Source organism: Pseudochaenichthys georgianus, chromosome 1 (genome assembly GCF_902827115.2).
Source record: "Pseudochaenichthys georgianus chromosome 1, fPseGeo1.2, whole genome shotgun sequence".
NCBI lineage: Eukaryota > Metazoa > Chordata > Actinopteri > Perciformes > Channichthyidae > Pseudochaenichthys > Pseudochaenichthys georgianus.
Genome location: NC_047503.1, coordinates 1167374 through 1194183, shown reverse-complemented (window position 1 = coordinate 1194183; position 26810 = coordinate 1167374). Strand labels below are relative to the sequence as shown.

The 26810-nt window shown below is 47.1% G+C and overlaps 1 protein-coding gene across 4 annotated transcripts in view; it reads left to right on the top strand.

The window, feature by feature from the left end:
* Positions 1 to 26810, top strand: part of wdr17 (WD repeat domain 17) — a 37123-nt gene that overhangs the window by 6345 nt on the left and 3968 nt on the right. Inside the window, exons 3-29 of one of the 4 annotated variants that reach the window (XM_034081993.2) lie at positions 1169 to 1352; positions 1445 to 1675; positions 2184 to 2294; positions 2565 to 2705; positions 3342 to 3464; positions 6966 to 7153; positions 7246 to 7414; positions 8043 to 8134; positions 9206 to 9288; positions 9410 to 9496; positions 9949 to 10113; positions 10929 to 11044; positions 11212 to 11298; positions 16131 to 16280; positions 16364 to 16494; positions 17149 to 17274; positions 17612 to 17767; positions 18528 to 18592; positions 19137 to 19269; positions 19440 to 19528; positions 20016 to 20115; positions 20258 to 20397; positions 20821 to 20932; positions 21065 to 21206; positions 21482 to 21584; positions 23340 to 23441; positions 23880 to 23978. In XM_034081993.2, coding sequence (XP_033937884.1) covers positions 1169 to 1352; positions 1445 to 1675; positions 2184 to 2294; positions 2565 to 2705; positions 3342 to 3464; positions 6966 to 7153; positions 7246 to 7414; positions 8043 to 8134; positions 9206 to 9288; positions 9410 to 9496; positions 9949 to 10113; positions 10929 to 11044; positions 11212 to 11298; positions 16131 to 16280; positions 16364 to 16494; positions 17149 to 17274; positions 17612 to 17767; positions 18528 to 18592; positions 19137 to 19269; positions 19440 to 19528; positions 20016 to 20115; positions 20258 to 20397; positions 20821 to 20932; positions 21065 to 21206; positions 21482 to 21584; positions 23340 to 23441; positions 23880 to 23978 — 3425 coding nt within the window. The remainder of the gene's footprint in view (positions 1 to 1168; positions 1353 to 1444; positions 1676 to 2183; positions 2295 to 2564; positions 2706 to 3341; positions 3465 to 6965; positions 7154 to 7245; positions 7415 to 8042; positions 8135 to 9205; positions 9289 to 9409; positions 9497 to 9948; positions 10114 to 10928; positions 11045 to 11211; positions 11299 to 16130; positions 16281 to 16363; positions 16495 to 17148; positions 17275 to 17611; positions 17768 to 18527; positions 18593 to 19136; positions 19270 to 19439; positions 19529 to 20015; positions 20116 to 20257; positions 20398 to 20820; positions 20933 to 21064; positions 21207 to 21481; positions 21585 to 23339; positions 23442 to 23879; positions 23979 to 26810) is intronic. The other 3 variants (XM_071206773.1, XM_034082004.2, XM_071206874.1) reach the window with 3 other exon arrangements.

Sequence of the window (26810 nt, the reverse complement as noted above, 5' to 3'; positions counted from 1 at the left end):
TTAATGTATAAAGCCATTTTAGGAAAGCTTCCACTGTATATTTGTGCCAGATTTGCTCCAGTTTGTGACTCTTACAACCTCAGATCCAGTGCCTGGATACGGGGTCCTGCCGTGCGGACTGAGGCTGGGAAAAGGAGTCTTTTTTATTATGGTCCTTGGTCTTGGAATGACCTTCAATCACGCCTCAAGCTGAGGGCACTTGTCTCAATAGTATGTTTTAGATTGAAGTTGTCTGAAGTCCTTACCACCAGCTGCTCTTGCAGTAATAAGTAGTGCACCTTTCTTACTGTCCTGATGTGCTCAATGTAGGGACTGCTTTTTTGTCTTTTGTTTTCTTAGTTATGTTCTCTGTATTTTATATGTTTGTGTTATGTGTTATGTGTAACGTTGCTGCCTTCTTGGCCAGGTCAGCATTGCAAATGAGATTCTATCTCAATGCTTTTATCTGGTTAAATAAAAAAAATAAAAAAATGTACATGTCCCATGGTTTGTACATGTCCATGGTTTGTACATGTCCCATGGTTTGTACATGTCCATGGTTTGTACATGTCCCATGGTTTGTACATGTCCATGGTTTGTACATGTCCCATGGTTTGTACATGTCCATGGTTTGTACATGTCCCATGGTTTGTACATGTCCATGGTTTGTACATGTCCCATGGTTTGTACATGTCCATGGTTTGTACATGTCCATGGTTTGTACATGTCTCTTCCGGCTGCCACTAACACCCAGGTAGGTGGTAGCAGTGATCGCACACAGCGTCTTCTGTTTGTGTCTGCTGCCGGAAAGAGGACATTGGGACACATACAAGTTTCCATGATACTAAGTAAATGCTGTGTGCTCTCCCTCCCTTTCCTCGCCTACCCACTCACACAGCCCTGTGCGTCTAATCACCCCCGCCAGGTTTCAAAAGAATACTGAAAGATAGAGTACAGTAGGTAATGAAAATAAAATGACATGCAAACAATAACATGGAGGGCTCCCACATTGTGTCTCTGCTGTGCTAATGCATCGCTTCAGGCTAGCTCTCCTCACTGCTGATCATCTCTGCTGCAGGCAGAGCGGCTCCATGCACCCGCAGTAGCAGAACTGACGTTTAACTCATGAGCATAGATGTGTTTTCCTTTTGTTTACTTCATTATCATTTTCTCTGTCTCCTCGGTTTAGTTGGACCAGCAGTACAATGAATATAAGTTGAGGTCCATCATGTCTGAGCACAAGAAGACCATCACAGCCATCAGCTGGTGTCCTGACAACCCCGACTTGTTTGCCTCGTCCTCAGCTGATAACCTGCTCATCATATGGAACGTGGCAGAACAAAAGGCTGTGGCCCGCCTGGACAACACCAAAGGTGGTGATGAGCTGCTGCTGCAGCTGCAGGTGTTGTTGACAGGCGGTGTGTTGAGGACTGGCATGTCTCACAGTGTCTCCTCTGCTCCCCAGGTGTCCCTGCCTCCGTCAGCTGGTGCTGGAACCTAGCTGACGGAGTGGCCTTTGTCTCCCAACGTGGTCCGCTGTACATCTGGGTGTATGGAGGGCCTGACCCGGGGGTCACAGTGCATAAAGAAGCCCACTCCTTCCTGTCAGACATCTGTCTCTTCAGATGGCACCCGACCAAGAAAGGCAAACTGGTGTTTGGACACACAGATGGAAGTTTGTCTGTTTTCCAGCCAGGTATTTTCTCAACTCAATGAAATGTGGTGACCACAGATGGTCATGCCTGTACGGTGTGTGTGTGCCACCTGGGATATTCCTTTGTCTTACATGCGTTGCTTGGAGGTATTTAGTTTGGGGCTCACTATAACAAATGTACACGATTTCGAAGTGAAATTGTGTTTCATTTCACTGCATATGATGATTATCAAAGTTAATCAGTAAAGCAATTCAATGAAGAGCACATCTTCTTCAGAGCACCCTTCCTGGCCTTCAGCCTCCCTAAGAACTTCTTTCTTAGCATACTGTTTATAAAAATAAAGGTCTGTGAAGTTATACTTTGGAGACAGATTGCCGTTCCCATCCAGATACTACAGCTTTGCACACGTAAGAAGATCTCATCATAACGCCATGCGTCTCCACCATTGATTGTCTCTTATAAGTGAACTGTACACTTGTCCCTGGGTCCATAGCAGAGGCGTGTCCCTGTGTCACAGCTGCTCTCTGACCGCCTGCCTCTCTTGTTCAGGGAGCAAAGGCCAAAAGCACGTGCTGCGTCCCGAGTCGCTGGAAGGGACGGATGAAGAGGACCCAATCAGCGCTCTGGAATGGGACATTCTGTCGACTGACTATTTACTAGGTTGGACAACATGTTAACACCATCACCAGGATTATATCTGCCGAATTGAAAAAGAGCAAAGCAATAACAACAAGACAAACTAAATGGAACAAGAAAGTCCATTTTTATTTATACTACATAACGCCGTTATTGTCAGTGTTTGCAGACACATAACATGCTAGTAATCCAAACACTTCATCTGCTCTGTAACCATTCAGTTCTTGGTCCTAACACAAATGGTAGTGACTGTTATTCCACGCGCTGAGTGATGAGCACGTGTCTCTTCCTCAGTGTCTAACCTGCACAACGGGATCCGGCTGGTGGACAGCGAGGCCCTGGTGTGCATCACGTCCTTCTGCTTCCCCTCCGCTGCGGCCTCGGTGCAGTGCCTGGCCTGGGTCCCCTCGGCCCCCGGCATGTTCATCACTGGAGGTAAACACTGTGTGTGTGTGTGTGTGTGTATGTGTGTGTGTGTGTGTGGGAGGTGTGTCTGCTCTGCCAAACTGCTCTGAGGGACCTGTTGTTGCCATTGTGCTCACAGTAGATGCATGTTTACTTGCATATTAATGACGACATGTGGCTTCTTAAAACCTCATTTACTATTAGACCATTTCAATAATAGATGAAGCTTATATCAAAGAAACCCTGCTACCCCATCATGACCGTCAATTAGTCCCTCTGTGTTACCTTGGAGTGTGGAACAAAGCCACATGCCTCCGTGGGGCACACAGAATCCAACCAGGAAAGGGCTCGATGTGTTGATGGGATAACTCGTTGGGGCTGCCTTTAACAACCTCTCACCTCTCATGCAGTGAAGTCCTATTGTTTACTACTTAGACACATGTCATCTCAGTGAAACCTTTCTTTTGGAATATCTTCTGCTTAAAAGGTTTGGCACTACTCCTCTATGTGAGTCCGGATGTGTAGCAGGGTCTTTTCATATCGTTTTGTTGTTCAACACTATTATTTTCCTGCTAAGTTTTACAGACCAAAATAAATGCTGGAACGTTTTGTCTTACGAAACAAACCTTTGAAATGTCTGAAGTGGTTTGCCTCTCTCTGTCTCAGACTCCCAGGTTGGGGTGTTGAGGGTCTGGAATGTGTCTCGCTCCACTCCTTTGGACAGCTTTAAACTGAAAAAGACTGGATTTCACGCTTTGCATGTCCTGAACTCCCCTCTTGCTAAGAAAGGTAACACTTGGGAGAAAACCCAATGAACGAACCAAGGTGGTAGATACTAAAAAGCCCATGAATCTCTGCTGTACGGGAGTTATTTTCATGCTGGTATCAAACAACATTCTGTTCAAGTTCTACACAACATCCACATCTTTCCCCACAGATGTATTCTTCTATCTAGAGCAGTGGTTCTCAACCTTTCTACACCAAGTACCACCTGAGAAAATACTCTCCAAGTACCACCTGAGAAAATACTCTCCAAGTACCACCTGAGAAAATACTCTCCAAGTACCACCTGAGAAAATACTCTCCAAGTACCACCTGAGAAAATACTCTCCAAGTACCACCTGAGAAAATACTCTCCAAGTACCACCTGAGAAAATACTCTCCAAGTACCACCTGAGAAAATTCTCTATTCTCTAAATATACTTTTTGGCTCGGGGACCACTATGAGTTTTAAATTTGACAGACGGGCCGGGCCAGTAGCAGATCGGTAAAAAAAATATTTAGCTAGTGTCCACTCCTCATTATACACTCGGCACTCAATGTTGACTTTTATGTTCTTTGGTCCACTCATTGGCCCATTCCCAAACCGCCCCCTACACCCTACCCCTACACCCTACCCCCTACCCCTACACTCTATCCCCTACCCCTACACCCTACCCCTCCGTTTGCGCGTTCACGCGGAGGGTCCGCCATATTAAGTGCTGTTCCAAACCAACGAGTGTGGAGCGGTGAGGAGGGGGAGTGGGCTATCAAGCCCTCAAACAGCTGACTTGAGACCGGTCTCTCCCTGACCGGAGTCACGCTGTGTGTGTCCTCAGGAAACACGCTGTTTACAAGTAGTTCCAGCAAACATCCACTGATAAACTGCGATGTTAACGACCTCATGATGACCTCATATGTTTTTAACTTAGGATCAAACCTGTGTTTAGTCTAGAAAAAGGTAAATGTGTGCATTTTATTATAAAGTTGTGTATATTTACAGACCGTTGCAAAAACTAAGAAGCTTATAAACATCAGGTTTAAAACTAAAAGAGCTTTGAAACACAATGAAAGATGTTTGGAGTTTTATTTGAGTTATTCATTTAAACTTTTTGTCAAAGAGATGCTGATTTCAAACCGTTGTTACATACAGTTACGGCACTTCCTGTTTCTGCCGGAGAGGGGAGGCCGTCCCAAAGCTTGCTGCTGTGTTTACTCCCTCCATCTGACAGGAGGGAGCCTCGTTGAGCTGCGAGTGTGGCTACAGACGAGTTCACTCCGTCACGGAGGGGTAGGGTCGAGGGAGTGGTTTGGGATTGGGCCATTGTACAGATGCAGGTTCAAAGGTGAATTAGGTTCAAAGATGAATTATTGCGTCATTGTGTAACCGTTTACGTGCCTTCTTCCACACGGCGTTTTACGTCGCTGATTTTCTCCGCAACACCGCTCACAACAACATCAAGGACTGCGTCGGGTAGTTTTTAATCATACGAAGCCAGATTAAATTAAAGAACTACTTCTCCAACCGTGTACCTTTCTCCAGAGTGCCGTTATGTATTGCTTATTAATGTGGTTCAGCTGCATTACTGCCCGTCTACCGGAGTTTATTCTCCCGTTAACTCGCGGCAGCGGCCGCTGTAAAGTTTACATTGTCTGACTGTCACAAGCAGCTGATAAATATCCCCCATCCCCATCAGTGAATGTGTTTTAGCCTGAAAGCTGTTTGGCATCACAACGCTGTTATGAAAGTTTCTCTGGCATTCTACAGGTGATGTTAGCATAGCAACCGAAGCTAATCAAATTGACTACTTGTTGCTTGCTATCATATTGTGGCATAAGGCGTTTTCTACACGCATATTTTACCGGCGTAGTTTTCGTTATGATTTTACTTGTGATGGCCACATGTAGCCCATGTATTGATTCCATCCGATAACTGCAATAATACAAAACAAAAGGAAAACGTCTGCCTCTTCACAATGGTCAATAACGGCCCCTACACACGGCGGCGTGCGTTGCCGCTTGGCGGTGGGCGTGTCTTGAGCTTGGGGAGTCAACGCGAGCAACACAACCAACAACCAACCACATGAATGTCCCGCCCCGGACATACAAAGCAAAGCATTCATGCTACATCCATGCTGGCTAAATATACTGTCTATGCTTGCTAGCTGTCCATTCAAACGAAGTACACTGGATATAAACCTACCAGTTTCCCCCACTGTCTCTGCCACCTCCCCCCATGCCTGGCTCCTCCGGTTTGTATCCCTGTATGTTCCCTACCGCCACGATCATTTTCTCCGCCTTTTGTTGACATATGGGAAATAACTGCGGTCTGGCTCTCCCAACATACACCCGGTTTGATTGGCTACTGCTTGTACTTGTCAGATTTACATACGAGGGATTTGATTGGCTGACGCCTCCGTCGAGGCGGCAAAAGTAGAACATTGCTCTACTTTTGCAGCGAGCACCTCGAGAGAAGCTACGCTTTGCTCCCACAATGCAGTTCGGCGAATCGTGACGTCACCCCATTCAAAGTGAATGGGCAGAAACGTTGAAGCGGCATCGCACGCCGCCGTGTGTAGGGGCCGTGACGGTGAACGGATGGTTATTATAGTAAGGTAAAAATAAACAGAATCACACTAAGCCTGGTTAGTGTTGCCTGACTTTATACAAGTGTGTGGTCGCGTTCTAGTCACTTTGCTCAGCGCTACTGCTTGTTACAACTTGTATTCGCCGATCTTGCCGGGTTGCCGAGTGGGGCCAGCTGAGAGAATAGACCAGACTCCAGCAAAGGTAAATTGTGTCTAGAGTGCGCCATCTAGTGGGATCAACTGAGATGCCGGGTATTGCAGGAAAAAGGCAAAATGAATGCGGTCTTTACTATAATTTGGACAATTTTATACCAATATTCGGCGGGCCGGATTCAAAAGCCCAACGGGCCGTATATGGCCCGCGGGCCTTAGTTTGCCCATGCCTGCTATAGCCTGTTTTAAATTGAAGTTGTCTGAGGTCCTTACCTCCAGCTGCTCTTGCAGTAATAAGTAGTGTACCTTACTGTCCCAAATGTGCACAATGTAGTGGCTGCTTTTCGTCTTTTTGTTTACTTAGTTGTGTTTTCTGTATTTTTTATGTCTGTGTTATGTATAAGAACGTGTAACGTTGCTGCCTTCTTGGCCAGGTCAGCATTGTAAATGAGATTTTTTTCTCAATGTTTTCATCTGGTTAAATAAAGGTTAAATATAATAAAAAATAAAAAATCCCTCCCTGTACCACTAGCGGGAGCTGGCGTACCACCAGTGGTGCGTGTACCACAGTTTGAGAACCACTGTTCTAGATGACAGCTGTGTATTAGCCACCAATATAAACATATTTGTTCTTAAATGTTCTCTGTCTGGATATTACTATTATACTGGTATAACTACTACAAGTACTTCTTTCTTATCCTGTAAGGCACCTTTTGTTTAGCTCTACTCTGTTCAGACTGTTTTTTCTACAACAACACAGCATGTGTTTTCTCACCCCTCCCGTCTGAAGCTCAGAGTTCCTGTTCTCCCAGTAAAAGTCAACACACCAGTTCCACCAGTGAGGCTGTCCCTCCCCCAACCCTGTCCCAGAACCGGTCTTTCTCTCTGCCTCCGGGCCATGCTGTGTGCTGTTTCATGGATGGTGGGGTGGGGCTATATGACATGGGGGCCAAGAAGTGGGACTTCCTACGAGACTTGGTATTCTATAACCTTCTTTGTAAACGTAACAGCTTACACATGCTTACATATGACTGAATGAACAGAATCAAACCGTGTTGTGTTGTCTCCAGGGGCATGTAGAGACTATCTTTGACTGTAAGTTTAAGCCAGACGACCCCAACCTGCTGGCCACTGCTAGCTTTGATGGAACCATCAAAATCTGGGACACAAACACTCTGACAGCAGTTTACACCTCGCCTGGCAACGAAGGAGTGGTATACTCACTGTCCTGGGCTCCAGGTAGATGCACCCCACTCACACATACAGAATCCAATCTGATGTTAGCAGCCCACAAAACACATGCACGCACATGTCAGGTTCATATAAAGAAACTCTAGTTGTCCCATGTAGTCACTGTGACATCACTGTGTGTGCACTACAGCTTTGTAACCGCGAGTTTGGTACTTGGCCGTTGTTGCCTTTTGGAAAAGCCAAAAGTGACCGAGAGGGTGGAGCAAAGTACAACTGAATGCTGAACAAGATACTTTTAGGATATCCAACATCTTACATTAAACTTTAAAAGTGTAATAAGGTGAACATATCAACCTGTGACCTGTCATTCACCATGTAACCGCAATTATGTTGTACTCTAACTGGGAACAACATTTACTAAATAAATGCCATAATCCTGAATCATGCTGTAATGAAGGACACTTCATCTGGGCTTGAGATCATAAACTATTTAGGAAAAGATTCACTGAGAAGTCTCACAGTCTTTTATACAATCGATGTTTTTTACCAATGGAGTGGAATGATGTGTTGCTTTACTTTCCGGACTCAGAGGTTGCCCCTTGTTCCCATCCCAACAGCTTAGTAAAGTGCATCGTCTGTGTCTAATGTGAAATGTGGTGACCTTTGTGTTTTCAAGGAGATCTGAACTGCATAGCAGGCGCAACGTCTCGTAACGGAGCGTTCATCTGGGACGTCAGGAAAGGAAAGATCATCACTCGCTTTAATGAGGTTACTGTGACTTCAAAAATGTCTTCAAGCTGAGTCCCTGTAGCATTAGTGTATGGAAAAGGACAGTGTGCCACTACGCTCAACAGGTTACAGTACTGCTGCTGTCTTCTCCTTTTCTTCTTCTGACACTCTGGAAAGGGTTGCTTCCATACCAGCTAGAGAGTTTGCTCTCTCGTGGCGCTTTTCCACTGCAGCACGTAGCACAGTTTAAGCGGGCCGGGCCAAACCAGGCCCGCTTTTTTTTGCTTTTCCACTAGGGGTAGTACTCAGGGCTTTTTTCTGGCCCTCCAAAATCGAGGTTCTTACTGGGCCAACACCCGGGCTGAATATGCTAAACCAGTGACGTAAACACTCTCGACTGCTGCATGGTCAGAGAGAATCGCTGGCCAGGGGGCTACAACTGCAACAAGATGAACATATGTTACCGTGATTTCATTGTAATACGCGTTTCAAAATGATGCCGAAGTAACAACATACTGATACCGGTCTGCAGACAGACGGCAGGCGAAAACCTTTTAAAATGCGTGTTTTCTGAATGGAGATCGGATCGACCAGGCTAAGCTAACACTGTAAATGCTCCGACCGTCCACTCACAACAACGGCCTACAGACATAAATAAAGCAGCGACTGTATTCTCCATGACACAGACAGTCTGTGGTTTGTACTTGTTTAGCTTCTGTCTAGTTTCTGAACAGATACGAGGAGCTGTGAGCTCTGAGGGCTAACAGCTAACGGCTGTGTTTTGGTTTTGTGGTTCACATTGAAGATGACGTCACGGCAGTTTTACGCAGCTTCGCTCCGCCCGCCGAACAGCCGATCGGACCGCCTACACTGCGTTACTATAGTTACTACCCCTGTTACTAAACTGTGATGGGAACACAGCTCAAAGTGAGCCTGGCCTACCAAGGCCTAACCATACCGTACCAAGCCGTGCTAGGTCCTGCAGTGCAAATGCGCCAGTAGTGATTAGTCTATCCTTGCCAACAATTATTTTGTGAAACATGTAACTTCAATTTATTAAGCTGATGGTATTATGGTGTGTGCATTGACAACCTCTGCGTCCTCCTTCAGCATGGTAAGAATGGTATATTCTGCATATCATGGAGCCATAAGGACTCCAAGAGGATTGCTACCTGTAGTGGAGATGGATTCTGGTAAGTCCTCATCCTCCCTGTTCCGGCTAAAGTTTGTTCTATTGCTAATATATATATATATATTTATATATATCTGTCCTTCATATAAAGGTTTACATATTGTGTATTGTTTTGAAAACAGTATCATCCGGACCATCGATGGTAAAATCCTCCATAAGTACAAACATCCTGCTGCGGTGTTTGGGTGTGACTGGAGCCAGAACAACAAGTAGGACATCAATCCACAGCCGCCTTACTTGGGGGGGGGGGGGGGGGATCATGCATTCTCCATGTTATTAGATCTAATAATCTTTTCTTTACTGCTTTGAATCATTGCAACAGTTTAAATACAGCTGGACCTGACATACATCAAATGAAAAACCAACTTCTTTTCACGATTAAAACATAGTGACAAGATATTACTAGTTAAACGAAGCAGGATTATATAAAAAAGAAGCCCAATCAAAGTAAATCATGTCTCTATTGTCCTCTCATACCTACTCTCACACCAAACAGTCACACGGAACAGCTGGGGTGAACAGCTGATGTCACTGTACAATGCGACCACTGTCTCCACCATGTCTATAGAAATGTTGTAGCACAGTATTACTGTCAGAAATGGAAGGTGTTAAGTCACCGTCTGGATGTTTCACAGTCCCCCTGCCTGTCTCTCCCCTGCAGGGACATGATCGCTACAGGCTGTGAGGATAAAAATGTCCGTGTGTACTACCTGGCCACCAGCTCGGACCAGCCTCTGAAGGTCTTCACTGGACACCTCGCCAAAGTCTTCCATGTGCGCTGGTCTCCACTCAGAGAGGGAATACTGTGTTCTGGATCAGACGATGGGTGAGTGCACACACAGAGCTACGGGAATAAGAGCAGGTATCGTTTTCTCTTGAATAATATGGACATTTTATGAAGAATCGTTCTTGCTGCTGCAGCAAATGATAATTTGCAAAAAAAGGAATACAATTTGAATATTAAACCTAAAATACAAAGTTTAACTACAAAATGCTACTCTTTGGATATCTTATTATTTATTTTTGTACAGCCACCAAGTTATTTTATAATTGTTCCGTTATTGGAGATGTTTACACAGCAAGTCAACAGGCCTTTATTTTGTATTACACACACATTCAGGATCCAACATGTATTCAAGGCATTTATTAAAAGTACAGTCATATGTAAATAAACCTGCAATTTACATAGTAAAGTAAACAAGCATAACATATTCAAAAATTAAATCTAAATAAAATCATGTAACAAAGTGTGTGTGTGTGTGTGTGTGTGGCCTAGCATTACTATACTTGTGGGGACCTAAATCTGTTTACACAGTCACGTGTGGGGACTCGCCTCCCTTATGGGGACATAATGGAGGTCCCCATAAGGGGAATCATTAATTTTAGGGTGAAGACTTGGTTAGGTTTAGGGTTAGGGTAAGGGTAAGGTTAAGGGTTAGGGTAAGGGTAAGGTTAAGGGTTAGGGTAAGGGTAAGGTTAAGGGTTAGGGTAAGGGTTAGGTTAAGGGTTAGGGTTAGGGTTAGGCATGTGTTGGTTATGGTTAAGGTTAGGATAAGTCTCCAGGAAATGCATGTAAGTCAATGTAATGCGTGTGTGTGTGTGTGTGTGTGTGTGTGTGTGTGTGTGTGTGTGTGTGTGCAGCACTGTCCGTATATGGGACTACACACAGGACGCCTGTATCAACGTGCTGAGTGGGCACACAGCTCCGGTCAGAGGCTTGTTGTGGAACACTGAGGTTCCGTACCTCCTCATTTCAGGTAACGTCACTAACATTGTTTATAATAATCTTCTTTTAACCGACTGCTTTGTAATCAATATGTTGTCATTGCGTGTTCAGTTCTAGAACCTCCCTGAAGTGCAATGTAGACTTTGCACTGTCAGAGTAGTTGTTCTTTACGGTGTGAAATGTTGTTTTATTTGGTAGGGTCTTGGGATTACACGATCAGAGTGTGGGACACTAGAGATGGAACATGTCTAGATACCGTGTACGACCACGGAGCTGATGTGTACGGTAAGGCTGAACCCCCCTGCCGTCATAATGGGATGGAAGCTGCCAGTTTCACGGAAGTCAGGCCATTCAAATGAGATGTGGAATGCTGTACTCAAGGTTTATAATCGCTTTTAATTTGACAGAGATTTGATTTAGTTTTAGCTTTGACTTTTAAATGAAATGTTAGTTTGAGTTATTTATGAGTGTGTCTGCTAGGTTAAGTTTAGATGTAGTCTTTATATATTTATTTTGTTTCTGTGATTCAATACTAACGGGATTGACGGAATTATTTTATATACTGTATGAGTCAAAAAACTAAAATGTATTTATATGATTGTCTTTTTAAATATATAATATAGTGTGGTGACACGTTATTGGACATAATTCACCTCTCTTATTGTGTTGCCACACGGACCCTTTAGTGGGAACACCTGGAGAGTTAGCCTCCATTCCTGCTAGCTCGTTAAGCAGAGCAGACGATGTGTTGACCTCTCTATAATTAATGGATAATATAGAGTGGAACTCCGTTCTGAATACACCGCCTCCGACTCCCTTTTCCTGGCGCTACACTGGTGACCCTGACGTTTCCGAGAAAGTTTCCGGAAAATTAACGAGCATGGCTGAACGCGATGTGTTCGTAAAGCTGCCGGAATTCTGGGAGCACGCCGCGGAGGCATGGTTCGCACATGTGGAGGCGCACTTCGCCTGCCGACAGGTCCGTGACGGGGACCTGAAATACTACCATGTGGTAGCAGCGCTGGGCAGCTCTACGTCGTCCAGGTTGGTGGGATTCATCGCAGCCCCCCCACATCATGGCAAATATGAGGCGATTAAAGCCCTTCTCCTTAAGACATTTAGCTTATCTGCTAAGGAGAGGGCCCGCCAGTTACTTGACATTCAAGGCCTGGGAGACAGCAAGCCATCTCAGCTAATGGAGAAAATGCTAAATCTGCTAGGGGGGGAAGATCCCCGGATTTTATTCATGGAGATTTTCCTGCGTCACTTGCCTCCCCGGGTCCAGACGGCGCTGGCCAACACGCCTGTCACGGAGCCGCGGGCCTTGGCCGAGGAAGCGGATCGTTTTTTCCTGGCTACACAACAGCCCCGTGCAGAGACGTTAGCCGCGACGCTCAGCGGCCCATCTGCAGTCAAGACAGCATGGCGGGGGCCGGACACGGCTGTGGCAAGCCGGCGTGGAGACACCGGAGAGTGCTCTTACCACACACGTTTCGGGACAAGGGCGAAGAGATGCATCGCTCCGTGCAGCTACAAACCCCCGGGAAACGGAGGGGCCGGCGCTCGTTAGTGGCCCTGAGCGTCGGCGGCACGTGCAGGCTCCTCTTCGTCAGCGACAGCGTTTCGGGAAGCCTGTTTCTGTGTGACACGGGCGCTCAACGGAGCGTAGTTCCCGCGTCGAGTGAAGACGTCACCCGGGGAGGGCACGGACCGCGATTGACGACGGCTAACGGCGGTCCCATTCGCACGTACGGCGTGAGGCCTATGTGTTTGTGCATCGGAGGACAGCGTTTCAGCTGGGATTTCGTGACAGCGGACATTTCTTTTCCCCTCCTCGGAGCGGATTCTTTGTGCGCTCATGGACTCTTAGTGGACGTTAAGAATAGGCGTTTGATTGATGCCTTGACGTTTTCTTCCCTCGTGTGCACACTTGGCAGCGCAGCGTACGACGGGCTGTCGGGCTCGCTGTCAGGGGCAGACACGTTTCTCAGACTGTTGGCCGAGTTTCCAGACCTGTCGCTGCCCACCTTCTCTGCGCTTACCACTAAGCATGGCGTGGAGCACCACGTCACTACCGAGGGGCCTCCTGTCTACGCCAGGGCCCGGCGGTTGAACCCTTCTAAGCTGGCTGTGGCGAGGGCGGAGTTTGCAACCATGGAGCGCCTGGGCATTGTCCGCCGCTCTGACAGTCCTTGGGCTTCCCCCCTGCACGTCGTCCCCAAACCGAACGGCGGGTTCCGCCCGTGCGGGGATTACCGCCGACTCAACGACGCCACTACGCCTGACCGCTATCCAGTGCCGCACATTCAGGACTTTTCGGCGCATCTGGCCGGTACAGGAGTGTTTTCCAAGGTGGACCTGGTGCGTGGATACCACCAGGTGCCCATGCACCCCCTGGACATTCCCAAGACGGCAGTGATAACACCTTTTGGACTTTTTGAGTTCCTGCGGATGCCTTTTGGACTCAAGAATGCCGCTCAGACGTTCCAGCGCCTGATAGATTCGGTACTGCGGGACCTGCCGTTTGTGTTTGTCTACCTCGACGACATACTCGTCGCCAGCGCTTCAGTGCAGGAGCACCTGTCCCACCTCCGAGCCCTTTTCACACGGCTCAACGAACACGGATTAATCATCAATCCGGCAAAGTGCCAGTTCGGGGTGTCTGACATTGATTTCCTGGGGCACCGCGTCACCAAGGGCGGTGCGACACCTCTGCCAGCGAAGGTGGAGGCTGTTGCGGCTTTTCCTCGCCCGCTCACAGCCCGGTCGCTCCGTGAGTTTCTGGGGATGGTGACCTTCTACCACCGTTTCATCGCCCGGGCCGCACACATCATGCGGCCGCTGTATGAAGCGTTGAAAGGCAAGACCCCCGTCCAGGCGATCGACTGGACAGCAGAGGCGGACGTCGCTTTTGCTGAGGTCAAGACCGCGTTGGCTCAGGCGGCTTTGCTGGCACACCCATCATCTACGGCTCCCATTTCCATCACCACGGACGCGTCGGACTACGCGGTCGGCGCAGTGCACGAGCAGTGGGTGGAGGGCGCTTGGCAGCCGCTCGCCTTTTTCAGCCGCCAGCTGACGTCCAGAGAACGCAGGTACAGCGCCTTTGACCGAGAGCTCCTTGGACTTTATTTGGCCGTGCGGCACTTCCGTTTCATGCTGGAAGGCCGTGAGTTTACTGCGTTTGTCGACCACAAGCCGCTCACCTTCGCCATGTCAAAAGTGGCGGAGCCTTGGTCGGCACGTCAGCAGCGGCAGCTGTCCTACATATCAGAGTTCACTACGGACATTAAGCACGTGGCTGGCAAGTCGAACCTGGTTGCTGATTGCCTCTCCAGAGTCGTCATCGGTGCCGTCCAGTTGGGCCTGGACTATACTCGCATGGCGGCGGACCAGGTCACAGATCCCGGCGTCCAGGCTCTGAAGGTGGAGGGCGCGGGGCTGCGCTTGGAGGACGTAGTGTTCGGCGACGCGGGCATTACCCTCCTGTGTGACGTTTCCACGGGCCTGGCGCGGCCTGTCGTCCCTGCCAGCTGGAGGCGCTCTGTGTTCGAAGCGGTGCACGGCCTATCACACCCCGGCGTTAAACCTTCGGTGCGCTTGGTGGCCGCGAAGTTCGTCTGGCATGGGCTGAAAAAGGATGTGAGGACTTGGGCCAGGGAGTGCGTGGCTTGTCAACGCGCTAAGGTGCACCGCCACACGAAGGCCCCGTTGGAGCGTTTCCTGGTGCCTGAGAGGAGGTTTGATCATGTCAACATTGACCTGGTGGGTCCGTTGCCTTCCTCTCAGGGGTTTTCCTACCTCCTCACCATGGTGGACAGAACGACCCGTTGGCCGGAGGCGGTTCCGCTCGTTTCGACATCAGCCGCAGACGTTGCCCGGGCCTTCATTGCAACGTGGGTGTGTCGTTTTGGCACCCCGTCAGACATTTCCTCAGACAGGGGCTCTCAGTTCACGTCCGAGCTCTGGAACGCTGTGGCAGGCGGTTTGGGGGTCAAGCTGCACAGGACTACCGCTTACCACCCTCAGGCCTCTGCGAGCGCTTTCATCGCTCCATGAAGGCGTCCCTCAAGGCCGGCCTTACGGACGGTAACTGGGTCGACAAGCTGCCCTGGGTGATGCTGGGCCTGAGGACTGCACCCAAGGAAGATCTGCAGTGTTCTACAGCGGAGATGGTCTACGGTCAGCCGCTGAGAGTTCCGGGGGATTTCCTCTCAAATGCGTCAGCTCCCTGGTCTGCCACGGCCCAGCGAGTTTTTCTGCGTGACGCGGCGGAGGCTTTCGCTCCAGTCCCGACTACTCAGCACGGTGCGCCAGGGTCTCAAGTTCCCGCGGAGCTACGCTCAGCTGGGCACGTCTTCATCCGTCACGACGCACACAGAGGGCCCCTGCAGCCCCCTTACGACGGACCTTTCCGGGTTTTGGAACACGGTGAAAAACACCTGGTGGTCGACATGGGCGGTAAGGCTGAGCACGTCTCGGTTGACCGGGTGAAGGCTGCTCACTTGGACGTGGACCGGCCGGTGGTGCTGGCTCGGCCGCCGAGACGGGGCCGACCCCCGGCTTTGATTCCTGTCAGGGAGTGTGGACCTGTTGTTCCGGTCCCTCCTCTGTCAGGGGCCGCACGGGCGGAGGTCGCTGTACCGACTCCGGTGCGCAGGTCTCGTGGGGGCAGGCGGATTGTTCCTCCCCGCCATACGGATTTTGTTTACACGTGAATTCTGGGGGGGCTTGTGTGGTGACACGTTATGGGACATAATTCACCTCTCTTATTGTGTTGCCACACGGACCCTTTAGTGGGAACACCTGGAGAGTTAGCCTCCATTCCTGCTAGCTCGTTAAGCAGAGCAGACGATGTGTTGACCTCTCTATAATTAATGGATAATAAAGAGTGGAACTCCGTTCTGAATACACCGCCTCCGACTCCCTTTTCCTGGCGCTACAATAGTGTATTTATTCAGTTTTAGATGATCTGTAATAGTATCCCTGCTGTAGCCTCAAACGTTGTGAGACGGGTTTAGAAAGTTTAATATCGCAGTCACGAGTGCCGACATTATGTTTTGAAACGTGTGTGTGTGCGTGTGTGCGTGTGTGTGTGTGTGTGTGTGTGTGTGCAGGTTTAACATGTCATCAGAGCCGCCCCTTCACCATGGCGAGCTGCAGCAGGGACAGCACGGTGCGGCTGTGGTCCCTCGCCCCCCTGGTGGCCCCTCTGCTGCTGAACATCCTCACGGAGCAGCCCTGGGACAGGATCAACGGGAGCACAGGTCAGACTCCGCCCTGCAGGACGCCCTCTGTCCTTACAGCTCCTGTAACCCCGCTGCCTGTGTGTGTGTGTGTGTGTGTGCAGACACAGCGATGGTCCCCGGCGCCCCCCCGCTGCTCTGTGGGAAAGTGTCTCGCGACATCAAGCAGGAGCTGGATAAACTGAGCTGTGACACCAGGGCCAAGAAGCTGCGCTGGTTCTCTGAGTGCTTTTCGGTACCTGCTTTCTGAACGTTCTTCATTCAGATTGTCCCAACATGCATCATGTTATGCTGCTAAACATGTTCCCACTCTCCCTAATCTATTATTGATAAACAGCTGACCGTGTTCTGGGCCCAGCAGATAGGATTCTAGAATTCAGTGTATAAATACATACTACCGATATCAAATTAAAATATATCTGAATATCTAATTTGTTTAGGTCCTCTCTTGGGTTGGTACTGTGTATTAAACATGATCTTTCACATCCAAAGACTTGTGAGAAGATGTTGCCCATAAACATAGATTTGATTGACATTACTCCAGTAAAGTAACACGGTCCAGAGCCCAGAGAATAGCTTAGTTCAATCTGAATGAGTCAACATAAAGCCCCCCCCTCTTTTTTTTCTTACGTTTACTTATGTTAAACTTGGGATTGTCTGTTTTTAACTATTATAATATTATATTACCACTAAACACAAGAAATAATAAACTTATACAAAATGTTTTTACTAAATAGCATTAAAGTGTATTTCCAAACTCTTTCTCCAATAGAGTTTGTGTCATTTGGCATATTGTAAGGATCCATTCCTTTTCTATGGCTTCTAAGTCTCTTCTCTCATCCTAAATACTCCTTGTATTTCTGACCTGTGTGTACCCTTCCCTGCTCAGCCTCCAGGGGGCAGCAGCAACCTGTGGGACCTGGTGTCAGTGATCAGCGGGCAGGACGACTCGCTGCTGCCTCCTAGCTACAGCGGGGGGGTGATGCACATGAAGCACCTGCTCAAGTTTAAAACGGTGAGGATCGTCTAGTTCCTGTTCAGCGGGTGCAGGCTCTGCGAATGGAAACAATGCATGTTGACCCAGTAACTAGCCAGAGCACAGTACACACAGAAAATAAATAACACAATGAAAGATTAGGAAAGAAATAAAGGATTATAATACAGGACTATATTTAGTTCATAGTGTCATGATTTAACTAGAAGACCACTTATAAAATGTACGTCTTTCTTATCATACATATCATGCTATCCTCTTCATTTAAATACGACATAACTACACTGAATGCAGCTTTCTTTTTTAGGCCAAGTCCAAGAGGTTTCACTCCAGCTTGACCTGTTCTATTTCCTTTCAGTCTGAAGCCCAGGAGCTCACTATAGTAAAGATGTCTAAATTTGGAGGGGGGATCGGAGCCCCCAGTAAAGAGGAGAGGCTGAAAGAAGCCGCAGACATCCACCTGAGGCTGGGACAGGTCCAACGATACTGCGAATTAATGGTGGAGCTGGGACAGGTGTGTGTGTGTGTGTGTGTGTGTGTGTGTGTGTGTGTGTGTGTGTGTGTGTGTGTGTGTTTACCCATTTCAAAATTCAACAATGTGCTCCTTCATTATTGTCTGGCTCCACATAACTCCCTTTTGATGCTTTAACACAATGTCGACCTAAATGGTGTTGTACTTTAAACAAAACTAAATATTATCAGTAATATCAGATCATCTATTTGCTGGTCTCCATTCAGATAGACGTTATTGTCTCTGCATGATTGGAAACCTATTTGTGAGCAGCGATAAAGAGGACTTCATTTATATCAGCATATATGCGCTGATACTGCACATGGCAGTTCAGAGGATCACTGACATGGATACATACCATTTATTTGCAAGAAAGTCCTTGGTCAAAGAATAGTTATAAGAGATACTGCCTAAAGTCTTTCTGAAAGATTGAGAGAAGAGTGCTGACAGTTCTCCGGTAGTGAATGGAGAGCTGTGTGAGCATTGAAAAGTAGGCACTGCATTTTCTACACATGCCTTCTGAGGGCAGAGCTGTCCCTGAGAGGCCTATGTCATATCACAGGAACCATGTAGACGGCCTCACCCTCACCCTGTCATCATGCACTTTCAATGTTACGAAGAAGATGTGACGAGAGAGACGACTGAGCATCAACGACTCAGTTCGTCTGATGTGAGAAACAGATAGATGTGAAGAGAAAGAAATGATTTGCAAATGTAGCTGAGGCTGGTTGCCATAACGATGCTCGTACTCCCTCTCTTTCAGTGGGAGAAAGCCTTGTCTGTGGCTCCAGGAGTCTCCATGAAATACTGGAAGAGTCTCATGCAGAGGTAAACTATGGTTACGTTGATTGGCCAGTGTCAGCGAGCAGCAAGTCTCTCAGCGTGTAAGCGGCTCGGGGGACTGCTACACCGGCTAATCACACGACGCTCCTGTCTCGCTGCGTGTCTCGCTGCGTGTCTCGCTGCGTGTCTCGCTGAGCAACGCCACAATGCTACTCACCCACCTTAGACCAAGAGAGGTGGCCAGATAAGAGCAGCACCTGAATAGTGCAATGCGGTCCATGTGAAAGCCTAGCATCCAGAGACGTTGTTCAGAGCAGAGAGCTGTACCAGGTCAGAGCGTCGTAGCGGAAGCACCAACTCTGTCCTCACAATAAGCAACCAGACGCAGCCTACGGGACACTCTGTGACGACGTTAGGCAACAGGTCTTCTGATAGGCTCTTATGAAGCCTTATTATGTGCTCATACTAACATCAGTCTGAATGTTAAATTCAGTTATTAAGTGTGCCATCTTATTTCTTTTAAAGATGAACACAGAGACCGTCTGTGTGTGTTGCTCATGGTATGTAATGGTGATTGCCCATGTGACAGGAGAGCGGAGCAGCTGATGGCTGAGGATAACGATGATGCTATCCCGTACGCCATCGCCACGGGAGACGTAGAACAGCTGGTGAGCTTCTTCACTGGCAGAGGACAGCTTCAGGAAGCCTTGATGATAGCACAGGTACTCAGAGTGAGGGGGGGGGGGGCACACCGACGGGGAGCAGCTTTTCTCTTTCAGTCCGCATGAACACATGAATAGAGAGGAGGGGGTTAAGGATGAATGGATGGTTGTGAAGATATCGATAAGAAATAATAGAAAATTAAAAACAATACGATGTTCTATATTTTTAGGGAGCGTGCGAAGGGAACATTCGTGCACCGCTCAGCTCCACGGGGAGCCACACGGCTAATGATGTGGATAGCAGACAGCAGTACCAGAGGTAATCACACGCACGCACGCGCACGCACACGCACACACACGCACACACTTTGGTAGCTACCTTTGACAAGTTATTCTTTTTTCATCGCATGGCAACAAATTGCAGAATTGTCTTTCCAACACACGAGGGATCAAACTGTTACTGTAAATATTAATTTAAAGAAGAGAATCATATCTAAATTAAAATAGTTAGCAACACTTCTTAGTGTTAGTCTTAGGTAGCAGGTATTTTTTGAATAAAGTCTTTGTCTTAGTTCTGTCTCAACTCTCTATGTCAGCTTGTGTCATGTTGGTCAGCCCTATGCTCACTCTCAGCTCAGCTGCCCGTGTCTGCTGACTGTGCTCCATTCAGAGTCTCTACCTTCACTCGCAGAACTCACAGAGCGGAACTCTGGGAAATGTTTAGTCTCATCTAAATGCTCTCTAAATGAGATGAGGAGATGAGATGTATTTATAAAAGTCCCTGGCTATATTGCTTGTTTGTCCAGTCTCCTCCTCCAGGTCTGTAAGGAACTCGCTGAGTGGTACTTCCAGGATGGATGCTCCGTTCTGGCTGCATGCTGCCACCTCGCTGTGGACAACATCAAGGTGCACACCACCGTCTGTGCGCTTACCTGCATCACATTTGCATTTGTTAGTTTTAATATTTCTCTGAGAAAGCGGATTAAAAAAAAATATTGTCTGTTTGTGTGTGTGTGTGTGTGTGTGTGTGTGTGTGTGTGTGTTTTAGTTAGCCATGTCAAGTCATATCCGAGGTAATGAGCTGGAGTTGGCTGCATGTGTGGGTATAGTCCTTGGAGAGGCAGCCAACCAGAGCACTGCATACTGTCTTGAACTCCTGGCCAGGAAGTACATGATGACACCTACATGGTACGTCTCCATCCATGCACGTGCACCATTGTGTGCACCATTCATTATTCCTCTGTACATCTTAGTATTGATCCAAACAAACCCGTGTTAGCTTCTTTGGGCTACTTAATCCTTCACAATTTTGTGATGTTGTTGTAATGTAAAATGTTACATTTCATTTAGTTGCTCATATCCAGCTAGCTGAAAACCGTATGTTGCACATTGCATAATGACACATGTCCGTGATGAAGTGTATGCATTAGCCCTTTGGCTGCCAAACCATTTTTGGCTTGGACTTCATTAGTCAGGCAGAATTCAGATCTGCTTCCTCAAGGTGTGCCTGTGGAAGAGCGGGGTGCTGCACCTGTGCTCACCAAACACTGACGCGGCTGCTTCGAAACACCATCAAGAAGAAACTTCCATCTGTGCCTTGTTTACATTCAGGGAGCTTTCGGCTGACCTCGTGCACATGATTCCTGACAGTGACATGTTACTGGCTAAGCTGTGTGCATATTACCCAGGAAGCCCTGCAGAAATCAATCTCTTCCATAAGAGGGTGAGTTGGCACTCATTCGGTCCATCTAGGACATGTTGTGGAGGAGATCAAAGAGAGACTCCATGTCTGGTGTTGATGATATCATGTGTGATGATTATAGTGACAAGCATTATGTGTTGTTTGTCATCCAAGTGCGCTCTGCCTTCGTTGGAGGAGTGTAAGTCCTTGGCAGAAGCAGCCATGTGTGAAGGAGATTTGCTGTTGGCAGTTAAATTCCACCTGCTGAGCTCTGAACCGGAGAAGGCTCTGTGGATTGGTCTGGATCACGTTAAAGGTATTTGTTTCATTGTTACCTATATGATATCATATCCTCACTATTATATATTGTACTATTAGAACACACTATGGTGTGCACTCTTTATTTGATTTGAAATACAGTGTACGATCAATACATTTTTCACAAAGTACTAATATATATGCATATCTAATTAAGTTAGTTAAAACAATATCTTCTTAATGTGTCAAACTGAATAAAACAATCTGAATGTACTACTGTTTTTGTCCTCAAAAAGCACTGACTATTATCTCTCCCTGTTTCCTCGCCACCAGAACAGCTGGCTGGGTCTGATTGGACAGTGGACAATGTTCAGCCCATCCTGGACCTGATGAGTTACATCAGAACCGACTGCCTCACCATGGCCAATTTGACAGAGTAAGATCATGTATTATCTCATTATTACTATTAACAGTTATTAGGGTCTGAGACCAGAGGTCGGCGAAGACCCTATTGTAATCGCTCGCACAGCGAGCCGTAAACCTGCGAAACACACATAAAACAGGGAAAACGACCAGCAAAAGCACAGAAAAGGTTTCGAAATCATGACGGCGGATGGTCCGCACGATTCTAGTGACATGGGCGCTGGCGCTTTATTATTATAAATACATTGCGCGCACTTCTGACCCCCGCAACATGTGAAAACTCACCAAATGTGGCACGCGCGTCAGGACTCGTGAAAATTGTGATGTGTAATTGGTTCCGGAACTTTGCGTAAAAAATTGCGTAGGCCACGCCCACTTCCGGTTTTAACGTAAACTCCCCCCACTTTAACTTTCAAGTAAACGAACGAAACTTGCTACGTATATCTAGGGTGCAGAGACGAACAAAAAAACCTCTTGGAGGGGTATAACGTACAGGAAGTCGGCCATTTGTAATTTGGTGTCCTCCGTACTCAAATATCTCCTCCTAGGGATTTTATCCGATAGACTCCAAATTCGTCGGGTAGCGTCTCGAGAAATCACTCTTTTTTTCCCGCACGGCAGAGCCGTAATTTGGTGCCGAATTTCGCGTTCGCTCGATAGTAGGCGATCCCTCGCCATGGAACGCGATGTTGTCATAACTCCAACTGACATGCTCAGAACGCCACAACACATCACATGATGGTTAACACTGCAGCCCTGAACAGCTCTATGTCAAATCTGATGTTACATAATGTGGCGTTACCAATGGCAACGCATCCCTCGACATAAAACACGATGTCGCTGTAACTCCAATGGACACGGTCCCATCATCCCCTAATCTTCACTTGTATATCACCGGTCCATGCCTCAACAGCTCTACGTGAAATCTGAGATCTCACCATATGCCGTTTCCATGGCAACGCATCCCTGCTAAAAAACACGATGTGGCTGTAACTCCTATGAAAATGGTAAAAAGAGCACCAGACCTCAGAAGACAGTTAAAGGTAGCGTAAGTAATTTGCTTCAGAAAAACGTTTTGTTATATTCCATGGAATGCTCTTAACATCCAGATAGCAATGAATACATGAAATGCTTTGACAATAAATACATAAAAAATGGTCCGGCCCTCAACACCTCAATATGACAATAGTACGTTTTCCTCAAAAGCTGTTGCCATGGCAACGCATCCCTCACCGTTAAGCACAATATTGCTATAACTCCTGTGTAAATGGTCAATAAGTGTTCAAACTTCACGTGTGCTATCGGTACAGCTCTAAAGACATATATGTGTCAGTTTTGAGATTTAGTCAAATTCCGTTGCCATGGTAACACAATGCTCGCCATGAAACACGGTTTTCTCATAACTCCGTTGAACATGCTCCCAATGGCCCAAAACTTAACAGGTTTGATAACGATGCAGCCCTCAACACATCTAGGCCTATTATGGGGTGTCATAAAATGCCGTTGCCATGGCGACAGATCACTCGCCATCAAACACAATGTTTATGATACTGCTGTAACTCCCATGTATGTCGTCCGATCGGCCTGAAACTTCCCACGTTTGCCAACGGCCGAGTCCGGAAGACACCTGCGTGACACATCGACGTGCGGACAACAGCTCAACGCTGCTTGCAGCTTTAATTTTAATCATGTTTATTTTGCTGTTTTGTCCCAAGACAATTAAATCACTCCTTTATCTCTTATGGTGTGTGTGTGTGTGTGTCTGCAGAGTCCGCAGTGAGCTGTTGATCCTGTGTGGATATATTGGAGGTCTGCAGGCCATTAGAAGACAGTACTCTAGCATCGTTCCTGCCCTCTACGAATACACCAGGTAGACACACAACTGTGTGTTTGTGTGTGTGTGTGTGTGTGTGTGTGTGTGTGTGTGTGTGTGTGTGTGTGTGTGTTTGTTTGGAGAAGGAGTGCTGGTTTACGAGTGTATATAGGAAAATCATAATAAATAATAATGCTTCTATCTCTTGGTTGCCTCATAGTTTTATAATAAGAATAGAATAGTTTAATGTCATGAAACATTATACATTATACATACATTAGACAACAAAATACATGCAGCATACATACTTAGGACATGCAGAATAAGCCATTAATATGTATTTAAATTGTCTATATATTGCTAGAATATTTTAAAACAATATCTAGCAATATGCATTTGAAAAAGCAATTACTTGATGGTGTATGTGAAAAGATAGGATTAACGTTTTCAAAGTAAGCCAATCACCATGTTCCCTCACTGTTTCCGTTTCTGCAGTCAGTTGTTGAAGCGGAGGGAGGTGTGTGTTCCTCTAAAGATCGAGCAGCTGTCAGTGGAGCTGGATGCCTGGCGAGCCTGCACACAAATCAACAGCAAGTAGGTTACACACTGACGCACGCACGCACGCACGCACGCACGCACGCACGCACGCACGCACGCACGCACGCACGCACGCACGCACGCACGCACGCACGCACGCACGCACGCACGCACGCACGCACACACACACACACACACACACACACACACACACACACACACACACACACACACACACACACACACACACACACACACACACACACACACACACACACACACACACACACACACACACACACACACACACACACACACACACACATGCCTAAGTGCTGATCAAGATGGTCAGACTGCAAGTAGACTACATTGAGCAGGGCCGGCCCTGACCAATTTGCTGCCCTAGGCAAGATTTTTTTTATATTGAAGTTACAAGCATCAATCTGGTGCACTTTGAAAGCAACATTAAGGCCCAATCCCAAACCATCCCTACCCCTCCATGACGGAGTGAACTCCGTCTGTAGCCACACTCGCAGCTCAACGAGGCTCCTCCTGTCAGATGGAGGGAGTAAACACAGCAGCAAGCTTTGGGACGGCCTCCCCTCTCTCCGGCAGAAACAGGAAGTGCCGTAACTGTATGTAACAACGGTTTCAAATCAGCATCTCTTAGACAAAAAGTTTAAATGAATAACTAAAATAAAACTCCAAACATCTTTCATTGTGTTTCAAAGCTCTTTTAGTTTTAAACCTGATGTTTATAAGCTTCTTAGTTTTTGCAACGGTCTGTAAATATACACAACTTTATAATAAAATGCACGCATTTACCTTTTTCTAGACTAAACACAGGTTTGATCCTAAGTTAAAAACATATGAGGTCATCATGAGGTCGTTAACATCGCAGTTTATCAGTGGATGTTTGCTGGAACTACTTGTAAACAGCGTGTTTCCTGAGGACACACACAGCGTGACTCCGGTCAGGGAGAGACCGGTCTCAAGTCAGCACCGCTGCAGACTCGCTGTTTGAGGGCTTGATAGCCCACTCCCCCTCCACACTCGTTGCTTTGGAACAGCCCTCAATATGGCGGACCCTCCGCGTGAACGCGCAAACGGAGGGGTAGGGTGTAGGGCAGGGATCACTACATTTGTCCAAGGGCCGAAATGTAACCAATAGACACTATCGCGGGCCAGCGATTTTTATATAGCCCAGAATTTTATAAATAGTATTCAGATTACTTTTGGAATACTTTCTTTTTCCATAACAGATGGGTATGTTTTGGTGAACAGGAGACACTTATTTTACTGTTTTCATGGCTTATCAAGAGCACAAACACGACATAAAAAACATCACCCGGACTGCATTCTTTGTACTGTCTTAAAACCTTTCCTTGGAATATGTTATGCATTGTAAGGTGTCCTTGGGTGCTTTGAAAGGCGCCCCTAAATAGAATGAATCATCATTATTATTTATTATCTGAAACGATGTAATAACTTTTAAAACTTTTTCCAGTCACTTGCCCCATGCATTCAGCAGCAGCAGGCCAGTCACTTTGATTTCATCCCGTTATGAAATGTCATCATTTCGACAATAAAGAAATGCTACATAAACGTTATCTTGCACATTTTATCTAACCATCTCCGTTTCTAACTTTCAATATATTTTAAAAGAGATCTCTCTCTCTCTCTCATCTGCGTGCGGGGGCGGGGCCTCACAGACACGCTGCATCTCTCTCTCACTCACAGACATGCTGCAGCGCCGTGCAGTGTGCACACAGTTCTGCCGGTAATGAATATTACATTTTGTGAGGAAACTTTTCCTCCAATAATTCCAATAAGTATTCCAAAATGTATTCACTTCAGGTTTACGAAAGTAACTGCAATCAGATTACTCGTTTTTCAAATGTATCGCCAGCTGAATACAGTTAGCCTACTTGATTTGTGTATTCTGATTACGTAACGCCGTTATGTATTCCGTTACAACCCAACCCTGCTTCTGGGCTGCTGTCCCGCAGCTCCAGCCTCTCTGTTGGACTCTGTCGCAGCGGGGCTACTGCTGTGGTGTGGTGTGGCAGAGCGCATTAACCAGACTCTTCACAACGAAGGATCACTTCTTCTTCAGGGGAGGGAAGGTTTCGCAGTACGCAGTCTACTGTCCCGCAGCTGCTGCCTCTCTGTTGGACTCCGGTACTGCACCTTACTCACGAGACGTTGTAAACAAAGAAATGGGTGGGGGGCGAACGCAGTAACCACTCCGCCAACGCCACAGTCACCCCCGTCGTGCGGGCCGGATGAGAAAGTCTGGCGGGCCGGATGTGGCCCGCGGGCCGCCAGTTGGTGGTCACTGGTGTAGGGGTAGGGTGTAGGGGGCGGTTTGGGAATGGGCCTAAGAGATCTTTGGATACATCTCTCAACACCCAGATGAAACAGAACTGTAAGCAGATATTCTTTTTCTTTCTGGATATTTTACAAATCACTCCTCTTTCAAACTGTATACTTGTTTATTAATAACAACTTTTTTGTACTGTCATATAGTATTTTATACCTGTTTTTCATCTATTCTCTTGTTTTTGTATAACTATAATGATCATATAAAGGTGTGGCTTTACCTCACTGAGCTGAGGTTATCAGAGCCGCTCAGTCTTTCAGGACAGAGCTCTCTAAAGCTCCCCCCCCCCCCAATGCTGCTTACACAGTAAATTCCAATGTTAATAAAAGCACACAGAAGCTGTATACGTTTTTTGGGAGTATGATTTATTTTAAATGAACACGAATACAAAATTAAAACCTATAGTTGCACACTAAAACCATCATTTAAAAAAAAGAACAATTTCACATAAACCTCTGGTTTTTACTGGGGCTGGGGCGGTGATTGATTGATTTAGAGTGGGGGGG